At 36.1% G+C, this 20,264-nt stretch overlaps 1 protein-coding gene across 3 annotated transcripts in view; it reads left to right on the forward strand.

Moving 5' to 3' along the window:
- The window catches only part of LOC125259310 (solute carrier family 4 member 11-like), a 30,291-nt gene extending 11,536 nt beyond the window's left edge, over window positions 1–18,755 (forward strand). For all 3 annotated transcript variants that reach the window (XM_048176884.1, XM_048176885.1, XM_048176886.1), the window contains 16 exons: window positions 258–477; window positions 637–718; window positions 1,210–1,333; window positions 1,514–1,717; window positions 5,734–5,818; window positions 5,928–6,053; window positions 6,219–6,332; window positions 6,418–6,550; window positions 9,402–9,475; window positions 10,755–10,977; window positions 11,143–11,249; window positions 13,930–14,095; window positions 14,328–14,501; window positions 14,593–14,788; window positions 16,953–17,122; window positions 17,781–18,755. In XM_048176884.1, the coding sequence (XP_048032841.1) occupies window positions 258–477; window positions 637–718; window positions 1,210–1,333; window positions 1,514–1,717; window positions 5,734–5,818; window positions 5,928–6,053; window positions 6,219–6,332; window positions 6,418–6,550; window positions 9,402–9,475; window positions 10,755–10,977; window positions 11,143–11,249; window positions 13,930–14,095; window positions 14,328–14,501; window positions 14,593–14,788; window positions 16,953–17,122; window positions 17,781–17,847 (2,265 nt within the window). In that variant the 3' untranslated portion in view covers window positions 17,848–18,755. The remainder of the gene's footprint in view (window positions 1–257; window positions 478–636; window positions 719–1,209; window positions 1,334–1,513; window positions 1,718–5,733; window positions 5,819–5,927; window positions 6,054–6,218; window positions 6,333–6,417; window positions 6,551–9,401; window positions 9,476–10,754; window positions 10,978–11,142; window positions 11,250–13,929; window positions 14,096–14,327; window positions 14,502–14,592; window positions 14,789–16,952; window positions 17,123–17,780) is intronic.
- Window positions 18,756–20,264: the final 1,509 nt, after the last annotated feature.

Raw genomic sequence — 20,264 nt, forward strand, 5'->3', positions numbered from 1 at the left:
AATGTATTTCTCATTGTTAGTTGATGTTAGTTAATACATTACGTAGTGTTAACAAATGAGATCTTATGATAAAGCATTACCAAAATGCACTACTGTGCTTCAATGTCATGTCTTTGAATAAAAGCATTACCAAATGCATCATGCAAATGCTTTATTAACTGGTTTAACTGATTGATTAAAAAAATAAATGAATCTAAAGGATAATTTGTAGCTTCATTGCCAAACAACCCATTTTAAACTGCTCTTTCTTCTTTCAGTATGTGAAGCTGATGAATTTCCAGGAGGAGGTGAGGGCTCACCGGGATCTGGATGGGTTCTTGGCTCAGGTCAGCATCCTGCTGGATGAGAAGGCTGCCTCCCTGGATGAAGTACTGCGCAGAATGCTGGACCATGTGGCCACGGACGGGCAGGGCAGCTGCAATGCGGAGGAGGTCATGAGTGCTCTGTTCACAGATGCCGGAGGACAGGATGCCAATGGTGAGCAGCGGGCTCCTCGCCCCACGTGCCACAGGTCATCTAGTCTAGCAATCCAGAAATCCAGGGCAACCCCTCTGAGATTGTGGTTAATGGAAGACCCGCTGTCCTTAACAACAGGGAATGGGTTTTACAGTTTCTCTCTCTTTCTGTCTTTTCAAGTTCACCTTTTGACCGAGACCATTCAGGGTGTGACGGCGACAGCCACTGGAGTTCGCTACCAGCAGTCCTGGCTCTGTGTGCTGTATGTACCACTTTAACATTAATAAAGAAGTGTTTTAAAATATATATGTATATGGTCCACCAGTATGTTTTTACCATATCTTCTCTGGAGGCTTCCTACGAACAGTAATGATGGCATTGGTTTTACCGTATTTACCTTTGGAAGTGCATGGAAAGTCTTCTCGACATGTTGATCATGAACCAAACTCTTCAATGTCTCAGCTACAACTACAGTGTTTAAGGGTCAAAGTAGATGTTGTTCGCAGGCAGCCAATGAAGACCATAGGCTGGCATTATGCAAATGTGTTACAACCTAAGACTGAAATTACTGACAATTCGTTTCAGGCAGTTCAGAATCAGCTCTTTGTTGAGAGACATTAACTCCATTTATCTGCACTCACACTATATTCACAAACAGCCATATTACACACTGCATGAAAGGTAAAAAAAAAAGCATAACAGAGGCACTTTAAACATACAGCTAATGTAAAGTGTGTGGCCTTCTATATTCAGCTGTAACGTGAAGAGTCTTCAGAGACGCTGTGTTTGCATTACCCGTCTGGAGCGGCCGCAGAACTGGGGTGTAAACTGCTGTGAAGTCCGTTATGTTATCCTCATCCTGGCACCGCCTCGAACGGTAAGCCATTCCTTTCACCTTCCAGTCATATCCTCCAATCATGTCTACTAATTTGCAGCCGTGTTCATTTTTACACTTTGAGTCTTCAGACTTTTTGTTACATCTGTAGTGTTGCTTCTCTCATCTTAGATGATATGCTATTTAAGATTCCTTTTATTTTTCCTCTTTCTTACTGTGCAGAAAAGTACAAAGACTGCCATAGAGCTCGGTCGCACATTTGCCACCTTGTTCTCAGACATCTCGTTTAGGCAGAAACTCCTGGAAACTAAGACCCAGGAGGACTTCAAGCAGGAGCTGGTGATTCAAAGGCAGCGGCTCTCCACTGTCATCCAGAAACCCTTGGTGGAGGAACAGACCGACCCACACAGCAACAAACCACTCAAGGTCTGATGCCGAGAGAGGCTCGGGTCATGTTAATGGCTTCACCAACCAATTATCTGCTCAGTCTGCCTGTTAACGCAATGTTCAGTTTTCTCTGTGGGTCATTAAGTGCGTTCCCCACATGTATAGTCCACCTTCACATTATGCTGAACCTTGACCACATAAAACTTCTCCACACTGATGTAAGCATGTCCCTCCACCACCCCCAGAACACCCTATTACCCAACAGCCACACTGCAGACTCATTTGAAGAGCTTTTCTAAGACTCATCCAAGTAATGAATTACTACAGCACAGAAAATATTAACGAATATTCATTGAATGGATTAGGGACACAAATCCAGTTTTTTTTGCAGTGGGAGCGATTAGACATGTTTGATAAACATAAACGTTTACCTTTAAAGATCAGTCCATTCCACCTCAGAGATATGACAGTTCTTGAAATAATCTGTTTAACTGACATTCAGTTCATTAGAGTAAAAATTATTTTTATTAAACCAAATTTATATACCAATACTTGCTACCCTGTTACCTGTTCTGGTATAATTCATTTTATTTTTCAGTTTACACTTTAATCATTTAAAAATACACTCCTGCTCAAAAGTTTGGGGTCAGTAAGATTGTTTTAAAGGCATATGCTTCCACTGCTCAGAAATTCTGGTCCGGATAGTTGCGAACACAGACAAGTGGATTGATACAAACAGTGAGAAATCCCAGTGCTGTTGTACTAAATATGTGTAACACACTCGGCCAAAAAGATTAAATGACTAACAACTTCTGTATCTGTAGTATGATATTTTGTCAGAAGTGTGTAATATAAAGTCAGAATTGTGAGATATAAAGTCAGTATTGTGAGATATAAAGTCAGTATTGTGAGTTATAAAGTCAGTATTGTGAGTTATAAAGTCAGAATTGTGAGATATAAAGTCAGTATTGTGAGTTATAAAGTCAGTATTGTGAGTTATAAAGTCAGAATTGTGAGATATAAAGTCAGAATTGTGAGTTATAAAGTCAGTATTGTGAGTTATAAAGTCAGAATTGTGAGATATAAAGTCAGTATTGTGAGTTATAAAGTCAGTATTGTGAGTTATAAGGTCAGAATTGTGAGATATAAAGTCAGAATTGTGAGATATAAAGTCAGAATTGTGAGTTATAAAGACAGAATTGTGAGTTATAAGGTCAGTATTGTGAGATATAAAGTCAGTATTGTGAGTTATAAAGTCAGAATTGTGAGTTATAAAGTCAGAATTGTGAGATATAAAGTCAGAATTGTGAGATATAAAGTCAGTATTGTGAGATATAAAGTCAGAATTGTGAGATATAAAGTCAGTATTGTGAGATATAAAGTCAGTATTGTGAGTTATAAAGTCAGTATTGTGAGTTATAAAGTCAGAATTGTGAGATATAAAGTCAGTATTGTGAGTTATAAAGTCAGTATTGTGAGTTATAAAGTCAGAATTGTGAGTTATAAAGTCAGTATTGTGAGTTATAAAGTCAGTATTGTGAGTTATAAAGTCAGAATTGTGAGATATAAAGTCAGAATTGTGAGATATAAAGTCAGAATTGTGAGTTATAAAGACAGAATTGTGAGTTATAAGGTCAGTATTGTGAGATATAAAGTCAGTATTGTGAGTTATAAAGTCAGAATTGTGAGTTATAAAGTCAGAATTGTGAGATATAAAGTCAGAATTGTGAGATATAAAGTCAGTATTGTGAGATATAAAGTCAGAATTGTGAGTTATAAAGTCAGTATTGTGAGTTATAAAGTCAGAATTGTGAGATATAAAGTCAGAATTGTGAGATATAAAGTCAGAATTGTGAGATATAAAGTCAGTATTGTGAGATATAAAGTCAGAATTGTGAGATATAAAGTCAGTATTGTGAGATATAAAGTCAGAATTGTGAGTTATAAAGTCAGTATTGTGAGTTATAAAGTCAGAATTGTGAGTTATAAAGTCAGAATTGTGAGATATAAAGTCAGAATTGTGAGATATAAAGTCAGTATTGTGAGATATAAAGTCAGAATTGTGAGTTATAAAGTCAGTATTGTGAGTTATAAAGTCAGAATTGTGAGATATAAAGTCAGAATTGTGAGTTATAAGGTCAGAATTGTGAGTTATAAGGTCAGAATTGTGAGTTATAAAGTCAGAATTGTGAGTTATAAAGTCAGTATTGTGAGTTATAAAGTCAGAATTGTGAGATATAAAGTCAGTATTGTGAGTTATAAAGTCAGTATTGTGAGTTATAAAGTCAGAATTGTGAGATATAAAGTCAGAATTGTGAGTTATAAAGTCAGTATTGTGAGTTATAAAGTCAGAATTGTGAGATATAAAGTCAGTATTGTGAGTTATAAAGTCAGTATTGTGAGTTATAAGGTCAGAATTGTGAGATATAAAGTCAGAATTGTGAGATATAAAGTCAGAATTGTGAGATATAAAGTCAGAATTGTGAGTTATAAGGTCAGAATTGTGAGTTATAAAGTCAGAATTGTGAGTTATAAAGACAGAATTGTGAGTTATAAGGTCAGTATTGTGAGATATAAAGTCAGTATTGTGAGTTATAAAGTCAGAATTGTGAGTTATAAAGTCAGAATTGTGAGATATAAAGTCAGAATTGTGAGATATAAGGTCAGAATTGTGAGATATAAAGTCAGAATTGTGAGATATAAAGTCAGAATTGTGAGTTATAAAGTCAGAATTGTGAGATATAAAGTCAGAATTGTGAGTTATAAGGTCAGAATTGTGAGATATAAAGTCAGAATTGTGAGATATAAAGTCAGAATTGTGAGATATAAAGTCAGAATTGTGAGTTATAAGGTCAGTATTGTGAGATATAAAGTCAGAATTGTGAGTTATAAGGTCAGAATTGTGAGATATAAGGTCAGAATTGTGAGATATAAAGTCAGAATTGTGAGATATAAAGTCAGAATTGTGAGTTATAAGGTCAGAATTGTGAGATATAAAGTCAGAATTGTGAGTTATAAGGTCAGAATTGTGAGATATAAAGTCAGAATTGTGAGTTATAAAGTCAGAATTGTGAGATATAAAGTCAGAATTGTGAGTTATAAGGTCAGAATTGTGAGATATAAAGTCAGAATTGTGAGATATAAAGTCAGAATTGTGAGTTATAAGGTCAGAATTGTGATATAAAGTCAGAATTGTGAGATATAAAGTCAGAATTGTGAGTTATAAAGTCAGAATTGTGAGTTATAAAGTCAGAATTGTGAGATATAAAGTCAGAATTGTGAGTTATAAAGTCAGAATTGTGAGATATAAAGTCAGAATTGTGAGTTATAAGGTCAGAATTGTGAGATATAAAGTCAGAATTGTGAGATATAAAGTCAGAATTGTGAGTTATAAGGTCAGAATTGTGATATAAAGTCAGAATTGTGAGATATAAAGTCAGAATTGTGAGTTATAAGGTCAGAATTGTGAGTTAGAAAGTCAGAATTGTGAGTTAGAAAGTCAGAATTGTGAGATATAAAGTCAGAATTGTGAGTTATAAAGTCAGAATTGTGAGATATAAAGTCAGAATTGTGAGATATAAAGTCAGAATTGTGAGTTATAAAGTCAGAATTGTGAGATATAAAGTCAGAATTGTGAGATATAAAGTCAGAATTGTGAGTTATAAAGTCAGAATTGTGAGTTAGAAAGTCAGAATTGTGAGTTAGAAAGTCAGAATTGTGAGTTAGAAAGTCAGAATTGTGAGATATAAAGTCAGAATTGTGAGTTATAAAGTCAGAATTGTGAGATATAAAGTCAGAATTGTGAGTTATAAGGTCAGAATTGTGAGTTATAAAGTCAGAATTGTGAGAAAAAAACCACATTGTAACAAGCAATTGTCAGTTTATATCTCGTAAATCTGATGAAAAAAGTAAGAATTGTGAGATACAAAGTCGCAATTACCTTTTTTTTTATTTCTTGGCAGAAACAAGCTTGCATAGTTCTATGTTTATACAGTACATTAAAAAAAAACATTAATTAACATATTTTTCTCCTCCAAATCTCCTTTTATACCCAGGTAAAAGATTTCCTCAGAGCAGGTCGTGGTATTTATGAAGACCTGTGCCGCAGGCTTCCATTGTACCTGTCCGACTTCACAGATGGCGAGTCTCATTTTTCCCCAAGGCCGTGCTTGACTTCACTTTTACTAAAAATAACAGAACTCTCTGATGCTCAGGCTGAGGTGTTCGCTGCTGTGTGGTTTCTATCCAGGTATTCTGGGCTCTAACAGATCTTTGCTGAAGTACACCACCACGGCCATCTTCCTCTACGTCGCTATCCTGCTGCCAGCCATTGCGTTTGGCTCTCTGAATGACGAGAGCACGCGAGGAGAGATAGGTCTGTAGTCTATGACTAAGTCATTTATGGTCATTAGTTGGCAGCTGGACTTCATTGGTAGACCATCTTGGTCACACCAGCTACCATGTTCCAATCCAGCTTGACCAGAAGGGAGTTCCAGTTCTGTGATCATGTGTTCCTGATGGTTTATTTGACTTTCTGCAGATGTACAGAAGACTATAATTGGTCAGAGCATTGGAGGAGTGATTTACTCTCTTTGTGCTGGGTCTCCGCTGGTCATCCCTCTCACCACAGCACCTCTAGCCATCTTCATCAGCGGTACTGTATCTCTCTTATAAAGAAATGAAGGTTAACTGCACAGTCTCTCTACAGTTGTTTTCTCTCTTTTGTTTGTGTACTGCAGTGATCAGAGGCATCTGTGATGACTATGACCTCGATTTCCCTGCATTTTATGCCTGCATTGGCCTTTGGAACAGTTTGTTCCTCATACTGGGAGGCATCTTCAATGTCAGCCTGTTTATGAAGCTCTTTAAACGGTCAGTGGAGTAGTACCATGTGTTTATCTACCAGTGATGTGATTTTTTTATTATTATTATTATTTATACTGAATTCTGTATTTTCTAGGGAAGCTTGTTTCTGCCACGAAATAAAATTATTTAAAAGATAAATATGACTTTTTATCTCGCAATTCTGACTTTATTTCTCGCAATTGCTTGTTTTTATCTTGCAATTCTGACTTTATTTGTCACAATTTTGACTTCATAACTTGCAATTGTGAGTTTATATCTTGCAATTTTGACTTCATAACTTGCAATTGTGAGTTTATATCTTGCAATTTTGACTTTATAGCTTGCAATTATGAGTTTCTATCTCGCAATTTCGACTTTATAACTTGCAATTGTGAGTTTATATCTCGCAATTTCGACTTTATAACTTGCAATTGTGAGTTTATATCTCGCAATTTCGACTTTATAACTTGCAGTTGTGAGTTTATATCTCGCAATTCTGACTATTTCTCGCCAATGCTTGTTTATATCTTGCAATTTTGACTTTATAGCTTGCAATTATGAGTTTATATCTCACAATTTAGACTTTATAACTTGCAATTGTGAGTTTATATCTCACAATTTTGACTTTATAACTTGCAGTTGAGTTTATATCTCGCAATTTTGACTTTATAACTTGCAATTGTGAGTTTATATCATACAATTTTGACTTTATAACTTGCAGTTGAGTTTATATCTCGCAATTTTGACTTTATAACTTGCAGTTGTGAGTTTATATCTCACAATTCTGACTATTTCTCACAATTACTTGTTTATATCTCGCAATTCTGACTATTTGTCACAATTTTGACTTTATATCTCACAATTTTGACTTTATAACTTGCAGTTGAGTTTATATCTCGCAATTTTGACTTTATAACTTGCAATTGTGAGTTTATATCATACAATTTTGACTTTATAACTTGCAGTTGAGTTTATATCTCACAGTTTTGACTTTATAACTTGCAGTTGTGAGTTTATATCTCACAATTCTGACTATTTCTCGCAATTACTTGTTTATATTTCGCAATTCTGACTATTTGTCACAATTTTGACTTTATATCTCACAATTTTGACTTTATAACTTGCAATTGTGTGTTTATATCTTGCAATTCTGACTATTTGTCATAATTTTGACTTTATATCTCACAATTTTGACTTTATAACTTGCAATTGTGTGTTTATATCTTGCAATTCTGACTATTTGTCACAATTTTGACTTCATAACTTGCAATTTTGACTTTATATCTCACAATTTTGACTTTATAACTTGCAATTGTGTGTTTATATCTTGCAATTCTGACTATTTGTCACAATTTTGACTTCATAACTTGCAATTTTGACTTTATATCTCACAATTTTGACTTTATAACTTGCAATTGTGTGTTTATATCTTGCAATTCTGACTATTTGTCACAATTTTGACTTTATATCTCACAATTTTGACTTTATAACTTGCAATTGTGTGTTTATATCTCACAATCTTGACTTTATAACTTGCAGTTGTGAGTTTATATCTTGCAATTCTGACTTTATAACTTGCAGTTGAGTTTATATCTCGCAATTTTGACTTTATAACTTGCAATTGTGAGTTTATATCATACAATTTTGACTTTATAACTTGCAATTGTGAGTTTATATCTCACAATTTTGACTTTATAACTTGCAGTTGAGTTTATATCTCGCAATTTTGACTTTATAACTTGCAATTGTGAGTTTATATCTCACAATTTTGACTTTATAACTTGCAGTTGAGTTTATATCTCGCAATTTTGACTATTTGTCACAATTTTGACTTTATATCTCACAATTTTGACTTTATAACTTGCAATTGTGAGTTTATATCTCACAGTTTTGACTTTATAACTTGCAATTGTGAGTTTATATCTCACAATTCTGACTATTTCTTGCAATTACTTGTTTATATCTCGCAATTCTGACTTTATTTGTCACAATTTTGACTTTATATCTCACAATTCTGACTATTTCTCGCAAATGCTTGTTTATATCTCGCAATTTTGACTATAACTTGCAATTGTGAGTTGATATCACTCAATTCTGACTTAATTTCTCAAGACTTAATTGCTTCTTTAGATCTCGCAATTTTGATTTTATATCTTGCAATTCTGACTTTATAAATCGCAATTGCAAGTTTGTATTGCGATTGTGGGAAAAAAGTCAGAATTGTGAGATAAAAAGTCGCAATTACCTTTTTTATTTTTTATTCAGTGGCGGAAAAAAATTTCCATAATTTTCCAACCTGAGAAGCACACACGTTAAAGTGAGCTAATGCAACACAATTTTTAACATTTTGTCACAACTTAATTTCATTGTGTTTAATCCACCTAATATATTTTATCATAAATTTACTTAATCCATTTGTGTTGAGACTACAAGAATCATTTTTGTTAACATAACTTGCTTGCAGGGGACTGCATTAGGAGAGTAAGTGTTATTTTATGTGTTTTTCAGTAAAGGAAAGACATTTTTTACGTGCAACGTTCAATTATGTTGGACATATAGAAGAGTTTCTCAAACACCTAGTATTGTGGTGGAGAATTATACACAAACAAGCACCTCACTCATTTTCTTGAGATAATATAACAACAGTTTTCTTTCACTAATGTATAAAATCTCTTCAGGCAGACACTACATTCTGATATAATCTGCTATGGCCCCTTTCTGTTGCATAAACATCATAAATCTGTGCTCTCCTGTCGCGTGTGTGTGGTAATCTCTGTTCGTGGCATGCCTCGATTTAGTTGTTATGTCTTGATTTATGCTTGGTTGTTTTGATAAAAGGGAAGATCAGTTGTTTACTCTGTCCTGTGTGTCCTCTCAGTTCCACAGAAGAAGTGATAGCTTTGTTCATCTCCATTGCTTTTGTGGGCGACGCTTTGAAAGGCACCATAAACAGTAAGTTCAGAGCTCTGAACGTTGCTGGAACTATTCAAACCAGAGCAGTGTCTTGGCTTGTAATATCTCAGAAATAAATCACTAATGAAGATTTAACAGGGAAGGCAGTGAGATTGGGAGAGAATAACCATGTCTATGTATTTTCACATTTTCAGAAAATTATTATTTACATATGGTATGCTTTAAAGCGATAATTCACCCAAAAATTAACATTCTGTCATCGTTTCCTCACCCTCATGTTGTTCAAAACCTGTACAACGTGTGTTTATGTGCTCATTGTATATGTCTGTGATTGCTTTAGTGATCAACGCTTCAAACATGTTGTAAATAGTCATCAGTGACGCTCTTCACCGAGCGCTTACGCAGATACACAAAGGAGTGCTTGAAAGCAGACGTCTATCTGCTCCCGCTTTCAAAACACTTTCAGATTCAGACGCTCCTGTGCATTGATCATTGTAGCCAATCACAGACATATCTGATGAGCGCCTGAACACTATGGCCAATCAGAAGTGTTTTCGAATCTGCTAAACAGTGCTCAAAGTGTCACATTTTTAAAATGTCAGTACCGAAGTCGGTACTTTTGACAACTCTAGAAGGATGAAAATAATCTATTATTTAAACGGTGATTAAATTATATATAGAAATCGGTTAAAGAACGCTCCCTTTGCAATCACTGGAGCTGTCAATCAAACAGCGTGAGTTTATCAGTGACTTGCGCCAAAACTCGAATCTCTTAGTTACATCATGTTTGCACTGTTAGTTATGATGAAAGCATTCATTAGTGTGCAGAAATTGAGTTGCAATGACGAGATCACTGCTTTCATGTGCTCAACAACATGTCTGTGATCGACTACATGTTCATCACTGCAACCTTTCATGCCACGATCTAATGCAACAATTTTCACGATTAGTTAACGTTGAGTGCTGTAATAGTAAAAACATGCTAAAAGTTTTAGAGAGAGTAAAACTTAGCTATTTCATATGCAAAGATGTCAGCCAATCACAGCAGTGGGCGTTTACACTGAAGTCTCACAGTAGACATGCCCCTTAAAACAGAGCGTTCAAATCAGAGGCTAAAATCAGGGTAGAAAAAATGCCTTTTATTTACTTTTATTTGTGATGTAAAAAGCATACTAACATTATAAGTGCACCCCAGGAGACATTATAAAACAATAAAACAACGCAGTTCACGACCACTTTAACATCTGAATTAGAAAAGAAATTATTAATTCACTCACTCAATTTTATTGCTTACCACTATATCTCTGTTTTCTCTCAGTATTTCATAAATATTATCATGGCCTTATACTAGTCAATGGAAGCACAGAGGATCTGCATCGTCTGGGTGTAAAGCTTCATCAGACAGTGAACGGTACAGAGAGCGGAGGCGTCTCACTGCCTGCAACTCTGGTTCTGTGCACCAGGGAGCGCCCTATTCTCTGCCTACTGCTCATGCTGGGAACATTGTGGCTGGGCTATGTCCTGTTCCTCATTAAGAGAAGGTAATTATAGGATGGTTAACTGTAATCATCATTAGCTGCTAATGTCTGGTCATCTGTTCTAACCTACTTGATTTAAACTAAAAAAAATGACTTATATTCACACACACAAAAAAAAGTTGCTGATGTGAGTGTTTTTGCATTTTCTAATTTCTGGTTTCTTTCCAGCCCATTCCTGCATGCTAAAGTCAGGGAGGTGGTGTCAGACTGTGCATTGCCGATCTCTGTGGTCATCTTCTCCTTTGTGGGCTCCTATCTCTTCACTGACATTCAGCGTGAGCCTTCGTGTCACAACAATCTCCTACAAATGATCATGTTGTATTTTTTGCTTATATCATCATTGTCAGTATTAGACTGGAAATTCATCCCGTAATAATACTGAAAGTGTTTGCTACTTGATAATGGCAAAAATCATAATCATGATTATTTTGATAAATATTGAAATCATTATTATTTAACACGATTATTGGCGGGTGATATGATCAAAGTCTGATAGTTCAGCAAAAACTATTACTTGGTTAACTAAAAAGTCCTCAAAACAGTTACAGAAGACAAGTAAACAGTCAGAAACGAATTACAAACAAATAAATAGAACATAAAAAAATACAAATGAAATAAACAGTGCTAAATAAACAATTTTTCAGGAAAATTAACTAACAGTGGTATTCAGATAAGTAGTAGACAACAACAGAAACTGAAAAAAACAATCAAATGTATACATTAAATATATCCTTATTAAAACTACAAAAGTTATTCAGTCAAGAGCAGTGATTGATTTTATCTTTGTCTTTTATTGTTTTATTAAAGGTCCCATTCTTCGTGATCCCATGTTTCAAACTTTAGTTAGTGTGTAATGTTGTTGTTAGAGTATAAATAAAATCTGTAAAATTTTAAAGCTCAAAGTTCAATGCCAAGCGAGATATTTTATTTAACAGAAGTCGCCTACATCGAACGGCCAGTTTGGACTACATCCCTCTACTTCCTTCTTTAATGACGTCACTAAAACAGTTTTTTGACTAACCTCTGCCCACAGGAATACACAAGAGTTGCGTTTGTAGAGTGTGTTTGTCGCCATGTCGTCGAAACGCTGTTATTTTCATCCCGCAGTCCAATCACCGGGTCTGATTCCGGCTCAAATTGATAGGGTAAAATTAAAGACATGTTTACAGTAACACTGAGCGCGTGCATCTCCACGTTATGGTAAGAGGCGTGACCTTTCCGGGCAAGGTTCGCTAAGCTGCTGTCGAATCACAACACAGGAACCGCTGGCACAATCAGAACTCGTTACGTATTTCTGAAGGAGGGACTTCATAGAACAAGGAAGTCATCAGCCCGTTTTTATGACAGTGGAAACAGCGGTATACAGATAAGTAAATTATGTGAAAAATACTGTGTTTTTTTACACGCGAAACATGAACACATGTTATATTGCACACTATAAACACAATCAAAGCTTCAAAAAACCACGAAAAACGGGACCTTTAACACAAATGACTGCAGCAGGTTTATTAGGCTGCTGTCACTTTAAGAGCTGCACGGATCCAATTTACTGTTACACATGCGTTTTCTTTCTCAACTTTTTACATTCATTTAAGATATAACAGACTGTGTTTATGAGGATACTTGCCAAAATTGCATTTCGACATTTTTGTGTGTATGTTTTAAGACACGTATCCGAAGCCCACAGTATACTTCGCTTATGCACGTTATCTCTTTACAATATCAATATCTCTTTTTTTAATAACACTGTTTAATATCAAAAATGTCCTACAGTTTAGCAACAGTAGACTGCATTTTACAACACTCATTTATTCAACTGATTTGGATGTTAAGTTTGGCTTATGAGGGAACAAAAGAGCACCGCTGTGAAGGAAAGGAAGGTGCACAATAATCCGCACAATAATCGTTTTACGTCTATTGTATTGTTTTCATAATTGTTCGAAGGCAAAATTGATAATTTTTCAACCCATCAGAACTTAAATATTCCACTATACATGACATTTTGTCATCATACCTGGATGACATTTTTACAAAAGGTAATATTTAGCAAAAAAATCAATGGAAATTGGGGCTGTCAAGTTCCAAAAAACATAAAAGTAGTCCATATGACTAATGTGCTATGCTCCAAGTCTTTTGAAGACATTGTTTGAAATTTAAATCATTTATTGATAATCATCCCCTAAATTGTAGCCCCCAGATCTCTTTAACACTTAACCAAACATCCAAAGTCCCAAAGTCAGTTCACTTGGCGGCCGTATTTGTAATGCCTCCCTGGCAGCTATTTTGGGCATGCAAGACGTGTACTTGAATTAAGTATTGAAATCTCAAAAACTGCTTGCCATAACAAAAATCTCATGGAAATTAGTAATTATTATAAGTTTGGCAAATTGGTTTAGGGGTAGACCTTTCTTTCCAAAAATTGCACATTTTCATATGATTCACATCATACAAAATGGCCACCTCACCAATATTTATGTTTTCCTGTGTGATCAGATTGGCTATACTCACATTTAAATAACCTATTTCAAATCTGCAACAAATTTACAATACGCAAACTGTCTCATACCTGTTGTTTCTTAGCTAAAGATAGCTAAAACGGGTATATTTCAGGTTGGTCTGACCAATGCATGTGTATTAGTCTCTGAAACATCAAAACAGTAGCTGCAGTGATGCAATGACTTGACCAGTTGGTGATTTGGTTACTTCCATTACTGGAGCTGCCATGTTAGCAATGCAAGTTAACTGTCTTGGGTATTATACAGTCTTTGATTCAAACCTGACACCTCAAGACATGTCGCAGCAGGGCATCATGATCATCTACCACTGACATCACACCATTCATAATGCATTTTGAGGTGACAGGTTTGAATGTGTTTTTTGAGCTGTTGCAAAGAGAGTAATGATCATTAGTTTGGTGAACTATCCATTTGATTCTTCTAATATGTTGATTCACAGTTCCAGTATTCAACTACCAGAATGGAACTGTATTCAAAGTGGCACCTTTTAATCAGCTGACAGGGATGAACGTATTAAGTGCATGCGGTCTTGGCTTTCTCCTCGCCTTGCTCATCTTCATTGACCAGAATATTGTGGTGTCCCTCACCAATGCCCCAGAGAACAGGTATCCATCCAGAAAATCAAAACCCCTTTCCATCAGTAGTGTCATATATGTCTCTCTCTGTAAAACACTGAAAGTTTGTTTTCATTCTTCTCAGTTTGCTAGAATTCCATTGGTTTACTTTTTCCCCCCAAGATCAGTGAGCCATCATTCACAGTGTCAGTTGAGCGTAGACAGTCGTGGGGCGCTGAGAGGCGGCATATGATCTCTTTTGGTGTGCGTGCTTGTGTTTCAGACTGCTAAAGGGAACGGCGTACCACTGGGACCTGATGCTCTCTGGGTTTATCAACATCCTGATGTCGGTGCTGGGGTTACCATGGATGCACGCAGCTTTCCCACACTCCACGCTGCATGTGCGTCAGCTGGCGCGGGTGGAACAGCGAGTGGAGGGGGGCCACCTCTATGAAACGTGATAGCAATACTCACAGATGACGTTTAAACATGCATGATGCATATGAGTTAGCGAGTGTGATTAACAAGACTTGTGTGTGTACCTGCAGGATAGTCAGCGTGAAGGAGACGCGACTTACGTCGCTGGCTGCAAACATCCTAATTGGTTTGTCAGTGTTTTTGCTGCCAGTGCCTCTGCAGTGGATACCGAAACCTGTTCTCTACGGCCTCTTCCTGTACATCGCTCTTACGTCTATTGATGGAAACCAGATGTGTGACCGAATGGCCCTTCTGCTTAAAGAACAAGTGAGAACCAGGCGCATGGTCCAAAAGAGTTGGACCTAGTCTCTTAAATGTCTTCTTAAAAGATGTAATATAAGTCTAAGGTGTCCCCTGAATGTGTCTGTGAAGTTTCAGCTCAAAATACCCCATAGATTTTTTTTATTAATTTTTTAACTGCCTATTTTGGGACATCATTAAATATGCGCCGATTCAGGCTGCGGCCCCTTTAAATCTCTCGCTCCCTGCCCCCGGAGCTTGCGCTTGCCTTAAACAGCATAAACAAAGTTCACACAGCTAACATAACCCTCAAAATGGATCTTTACAAAGTGTCCGTCATGCAGCATGTCTAATCGTGTGAGTATAGTATTTATTTGAATGTTTACATTTGATTCTGAATGAGTTTGATAGTGCTCCGTGGCTAAAGCTAACATTACACACTGTTGGAGAGATTTATAAAGAATGAAGTTGTGTTTATGAATTATACAGACTGCAAGTGTTTAAAAAATGAAAATAGCGACAGCTCTTGTCTCTGTGAATACAGTAAGAAATTATGGTAACTTTAACCACATTTAACAGTACATTAGCAACATGCTAACGAAACATTTAGAAAGACAATTTACAAATATCACTAAAAATATCATGATATCATGGATCATGTCAGTTATTATCACTCCATCTGCCATTTTTCGCTATTGTTCTTGCTTGCTTACCTAGTCTGATGATTCAGCTGTGCACAGATCCAGACGTTAATACTGGCTGCCCTTGTCTAATGCCTTGAACATGAGCTGGCATATGCAAATATTGGGGGCGTACATATTAATGAGCCCAACTGTTACGTAACAGTCGGTGTCAATTGCGCTCACACCATGGCGGATACATGGCGGAATATAAACACCCTCAACCTGATGAGTCAGTTTAAATACATGTGTGTATTGCCATGATTGGTCAAATAATTAGCCATATTCATTCGTCATTACTGCAAATAAGTCATTCTGATACATGCAATGACTGTCCATTATGACAATAATAATCTTTTACATTGTAATCCTTTTATTTTTAATATTTGGCAATTGGCATGTTTGTGTGCTGCTGTGTGTCCCTGTGTGTGTAGCAATTGTGTTGTGCACCAGCCTATAGGTGCTTATTACTAACACGCTCTTTAAATAAAAAAATTTAAAATAATAGCAAATAGCAACACGCCAACAATGCACCTTAACACACCTCGTTTTCAGACCAGCACGTCGATAGGTGAACAGATGGGCACGAGTGCATTTGCTATTTAAACAACGTGGTGCTGGACATGAAAATGATATCTGCGTCAAGCTGAAACTAGCAAAAACACTTGTGTCGCACCTGCTGTCGCATGCGCCGGGTGTATGATAGGGCCCTAGGTATTGTTTTTATTCCACTATATTGACTTTGTCAGCTAAATTCACTGTTAGATTACATGAAGATGAGTGTAACTATATATTAAGAGCACCATCCAGTACAGGTCAAGTTCATTAAATCAATAAATACACATAATACAAGCAAAACACACCCCTTTAACTTAGTTTATTTAAAACCATACAGGTTCCTTTGAGTATCAAACACAAGCTGATCTCAATCCAAGTCTCTCACTCAGTATTATCAATGATACTTCATTTATTGCATAATTTAATAGTGCTGCCTTTGAAATGTACAACCACAGTGAAAATCAATATCAATCACTATACAGCTAGTGTAGTGAGGGACTGTTTTTGAAGGGTATAAATCCTATGTTGTTTTTGAGTCCCAGGCCATTCTACCATGTGGTAGATTTACACATTTAAAGTCAACATGAAATGCCATTACCAACAGATATGGGGTGTATTTTGGAGTGAAACAGTGCAAATCTGATTTTTTTTTAATTTTTTTTTATATCCTAACAAGTCACATCAGGCATCAAACACTGGCCACAGTGAAATCTCATTGTTTTAAAATTCTATTCCTCATAACATCACATATTCTTTTGTTTGTGTTTGTGTCATGCTGTGCAGCAGTTTTGTGTTCAGCATGGACAGACAAATAGCTTTTTGCTGGAAATCATAAAATGATCATAAAGTTAGGTCATAAAATGTGTATTAAATCATAAGTTGACTAATATGAAATAAATAATACAAATCTGTCACTGATCATTCTCATACTAATCTCAATCTCTGTTCCCAAGACGTCGTATCCACCCACTCACTACATCCGCAGAGTGCCGCAGAGGAAGGTGCATTATTTCACAGGCCTGCAGATTGTTCAGCTGATCATCCTGTGTGCGTTTGGGATGTACCCTCTGCCCTACATGAAGATGATCTTCCCTTTACTCATGATCATGCTCATCCCAATAAGGTATGCCATATCCTTTATATCAGAGTGATCATGCCTGCTGTTTAAAGGGGATCTATTATGCCCCTTTTTTTACAAGATGCAATACAAGTCTCTGGTGTCTCCAGAGTGTCTGTGAAGTTTCAGCTCAAAATACCCCAAAGATCATTTATTGTAGCATGTTAAAATGGCCACTTTCTGGGTGTGAGGAAAAATGCACCATTTTTGAGTGTGTCTCTTTAAATGCAAATGAGCTGCTGCTCCCAGACCCATTTTTAGAAGAGGGCGGAGCTTCAAGAGCTCATGCTCTGGGATACCGACAACAACAAAACAGGACAATCTCATGCACCAAAAATGTCAGAAAGGGTGTTTATGCTCAATTTTTAACTGGGAATTTTTAACAGTCACAGCCAGAAACATGATTGGTGCAAACGTACTTAAAACTTTACAGATTTTCATCAGGAAATTTCCTTCAAAAACGAAATTTAACCACGATGTCCTCAGTATAATATTGCATAATAGTTCCCCTTTAACATATCCGTGTGTGTAACATCTAGACAGACAATGCACACTTGGTGATATTTTGAGGTAAAAGGCATTCTGCATGTATTTCAACAGAAACATTGTTTGTTTGTTTTTTCACCATTACATTATATGAGATGGTAACATGTTTTCTTTGCAGGAACTACTTGTTGCCGAAGATCATTGAAGCAAAGTACTTGGACATCATTGATTCTCAACACATGTAAAAATGAAAAGAGACTGTTAAGAAACATTAACACTTTTAAGGTGCAGGGGGAAAGTACATGTCCTATATGTATTTTTGTTATAAAACTGTTTTCTGGCTGTGAAATGTGCCTTCAGTATCTACTATGAATCCAATCTTTCTACAGTGGTCCCTGCCCAGTTTTATTTATTTAGTGGAAGCATAAACTCTTATTTCTCTTCCCATGAATCTCGAGTGTCTCTTTGTTCAGTCACGGCATGCATCTGGCACTGGGATATGCGGTGAACAATATTATTATTTTATTTTGCTATCTGAAACTGCACACAGAAATATTTGATCAAACAATACAGCAGAACAAACACATTTCAAAACACAATCTCAACACATTTCATTCAGAGCTTACAGTCCTCTAACGTGTTCAGGTTTTATAAAGTACTTTATAAAAAGTTGTGATGCTGGTTGACAGATTTTTAAAATCAAATCCTCACCAACACAACCTTTGACTCGTACTCGTAATACAATATGTCTGCCCTCTTTATATGTCTTTGTGTTTGTTCATTATTTATAAGAACATGATTCAACATGGCTGATGAAAATAGTGTGATGCTTCAACCTCGGGTTATTTACTGTTATTTTCTGTCGATGGAGAAATGTGTACTGTTCTCAAAATACAACTTTGTATCATTGCAGGAAAAAAGACAGGGGGCAATTATGATTTTGTTTTGATGTAAAGAAGAATATATTTATTTTTAACAAATTTAATTGCATAATTCATGCACCAGAGGGCTACATTCCCTACAATAAGGACTTTTTCAGTCTAAATGCTTTTTGTCATGTCCAATACACCCTACCATTTTTGTTTTAAATTAATACTTTTATTCAGCAAGGATGCATTAATAGATCAAAAGTGTCAGTAAATACATTTATAATGTTATTTCAAATAAACACATCTTCTATTCATCAAATATTCCTGAAAAGAATATCAGTTTCCACAAAAATATGAAGCAGCACAACTGTTTTCAATATTGATAATAATCATAAATGTTTCTTAAGCAGCAAATCATCATATTAGAATGATTTCTGAAGGATCATGTGACACTAAAGACTGGAGTAATGATGCTGAAAATTCAGCTTTGATCACAGGAATAAATTGCGTTTTAATATATAAATGTCTAATATTTATGCCGTTTTATATGATGGAATGGACAAATCTTATGATTGACTCAAAAGCATACATTTTGAAGCTGCCCGATCTGTGGAAAACACACAAAAGCTTATATAAATGTACAGATTAGTGATATTAATGTTTATAATGACTTATAATGATGGTTTTGCTATTGATTTACATTAAACCTCCCAAAACTTTAATAGCATTTTAAAAGTGCTTTACATTTTTTGTCCATTGTGTGTTTTTATAAGGCAGATTTTAAGAATGGCACATGCAACGATTGTAATTCATCTGAAAGTTGTGTATCCTAGCAACATGTGAATAAAAGCCCACCAGTGGTGAGCGTGAGCTCCGAGGAGTCAAGAGGGCTCATGTACTGCAGACTGATGAGGAGCTGTTTACATGTAATCAAAGGCAGGTCTCTTAAGACACAAGCCTCCAGCAGCACCGCAGAGATGCAATCACCTGTGTGAGCCTGACTAAGGATTAAAGCAATTTCCATGAAGTTTGTTTGCATTGGGGAAGTCAAGAGATTAATAACTAGCAGGTGTGTAAGTGAACTTTCTATTGATCTTGCAGTTTGGCAAAAAATTGTCTTTATTTACTCACCTTCATGACATTCCAAATGCTTTATTTTCTTTCTTTTGTCAAACACTAGAACAGATGTTTTGTGGAATGTTAGAGCTGCTCTTTCCCATAATTACTTTTGAGTTTTTTTTTTTTTTTTTTTTTTTTAAGAAAAGCATGACTACGCTGGTCCACCAGATCTAACCAGCATAAACCAGCCTGGACCAAATGGAATTCATGCTGATTCGTGCTGTCTTTCTTTTCCCAGCAGGGTAGTAGGCAGTGAGTCAGGCTCTGGAGAGAGAGAAGGAACACCACATAAGTAAAACAACTTGTGCACTTTAATATTCACATATTCTGAAGTCATACAATAGCTTTGGGTGACTGAACACAGACTGAAATTAAAGGGGACCAATTATGCCCCTTTTCACAAGATGTAATATAAGTCTCTGGTGTCCCCAGAATGTGTCTGTGAAGTTTCAGCTCAAAATACCCCACAGATCATTTATTATAGCTGGTCAAATGTGCCCCTATTTGGGTGTGAGCAAAAACACGCCGTTTTTTGTGTGTGTCCCTTTAAATGCAAATGAGCTGCTGCTCCCCGCCCCCTTTCCAGAAGAGGGCGGAGCTTTAACAAAGCAGCCAAAATGAGAATTGTCAGTAACGGTGTTCAGCCTTACATTGTTCAAACCGGAGTCGACACT

This window comes from Megalobrama amblycephala, linkage group LG23, assembly GCF_018812025.1.
Source record: "Megalobrama amblycephala isolate DHTTF-2021 linkage group LG23, ASM1881202v1, whole genome shotgun sequence".
NCBI classification, from domain to species: Eukaryota; Metazoa; Chordata; class Actinopteri; order Cypriniformes; family Xenocyprididae; genus Megalobrama; species Megalobrama amblycephala.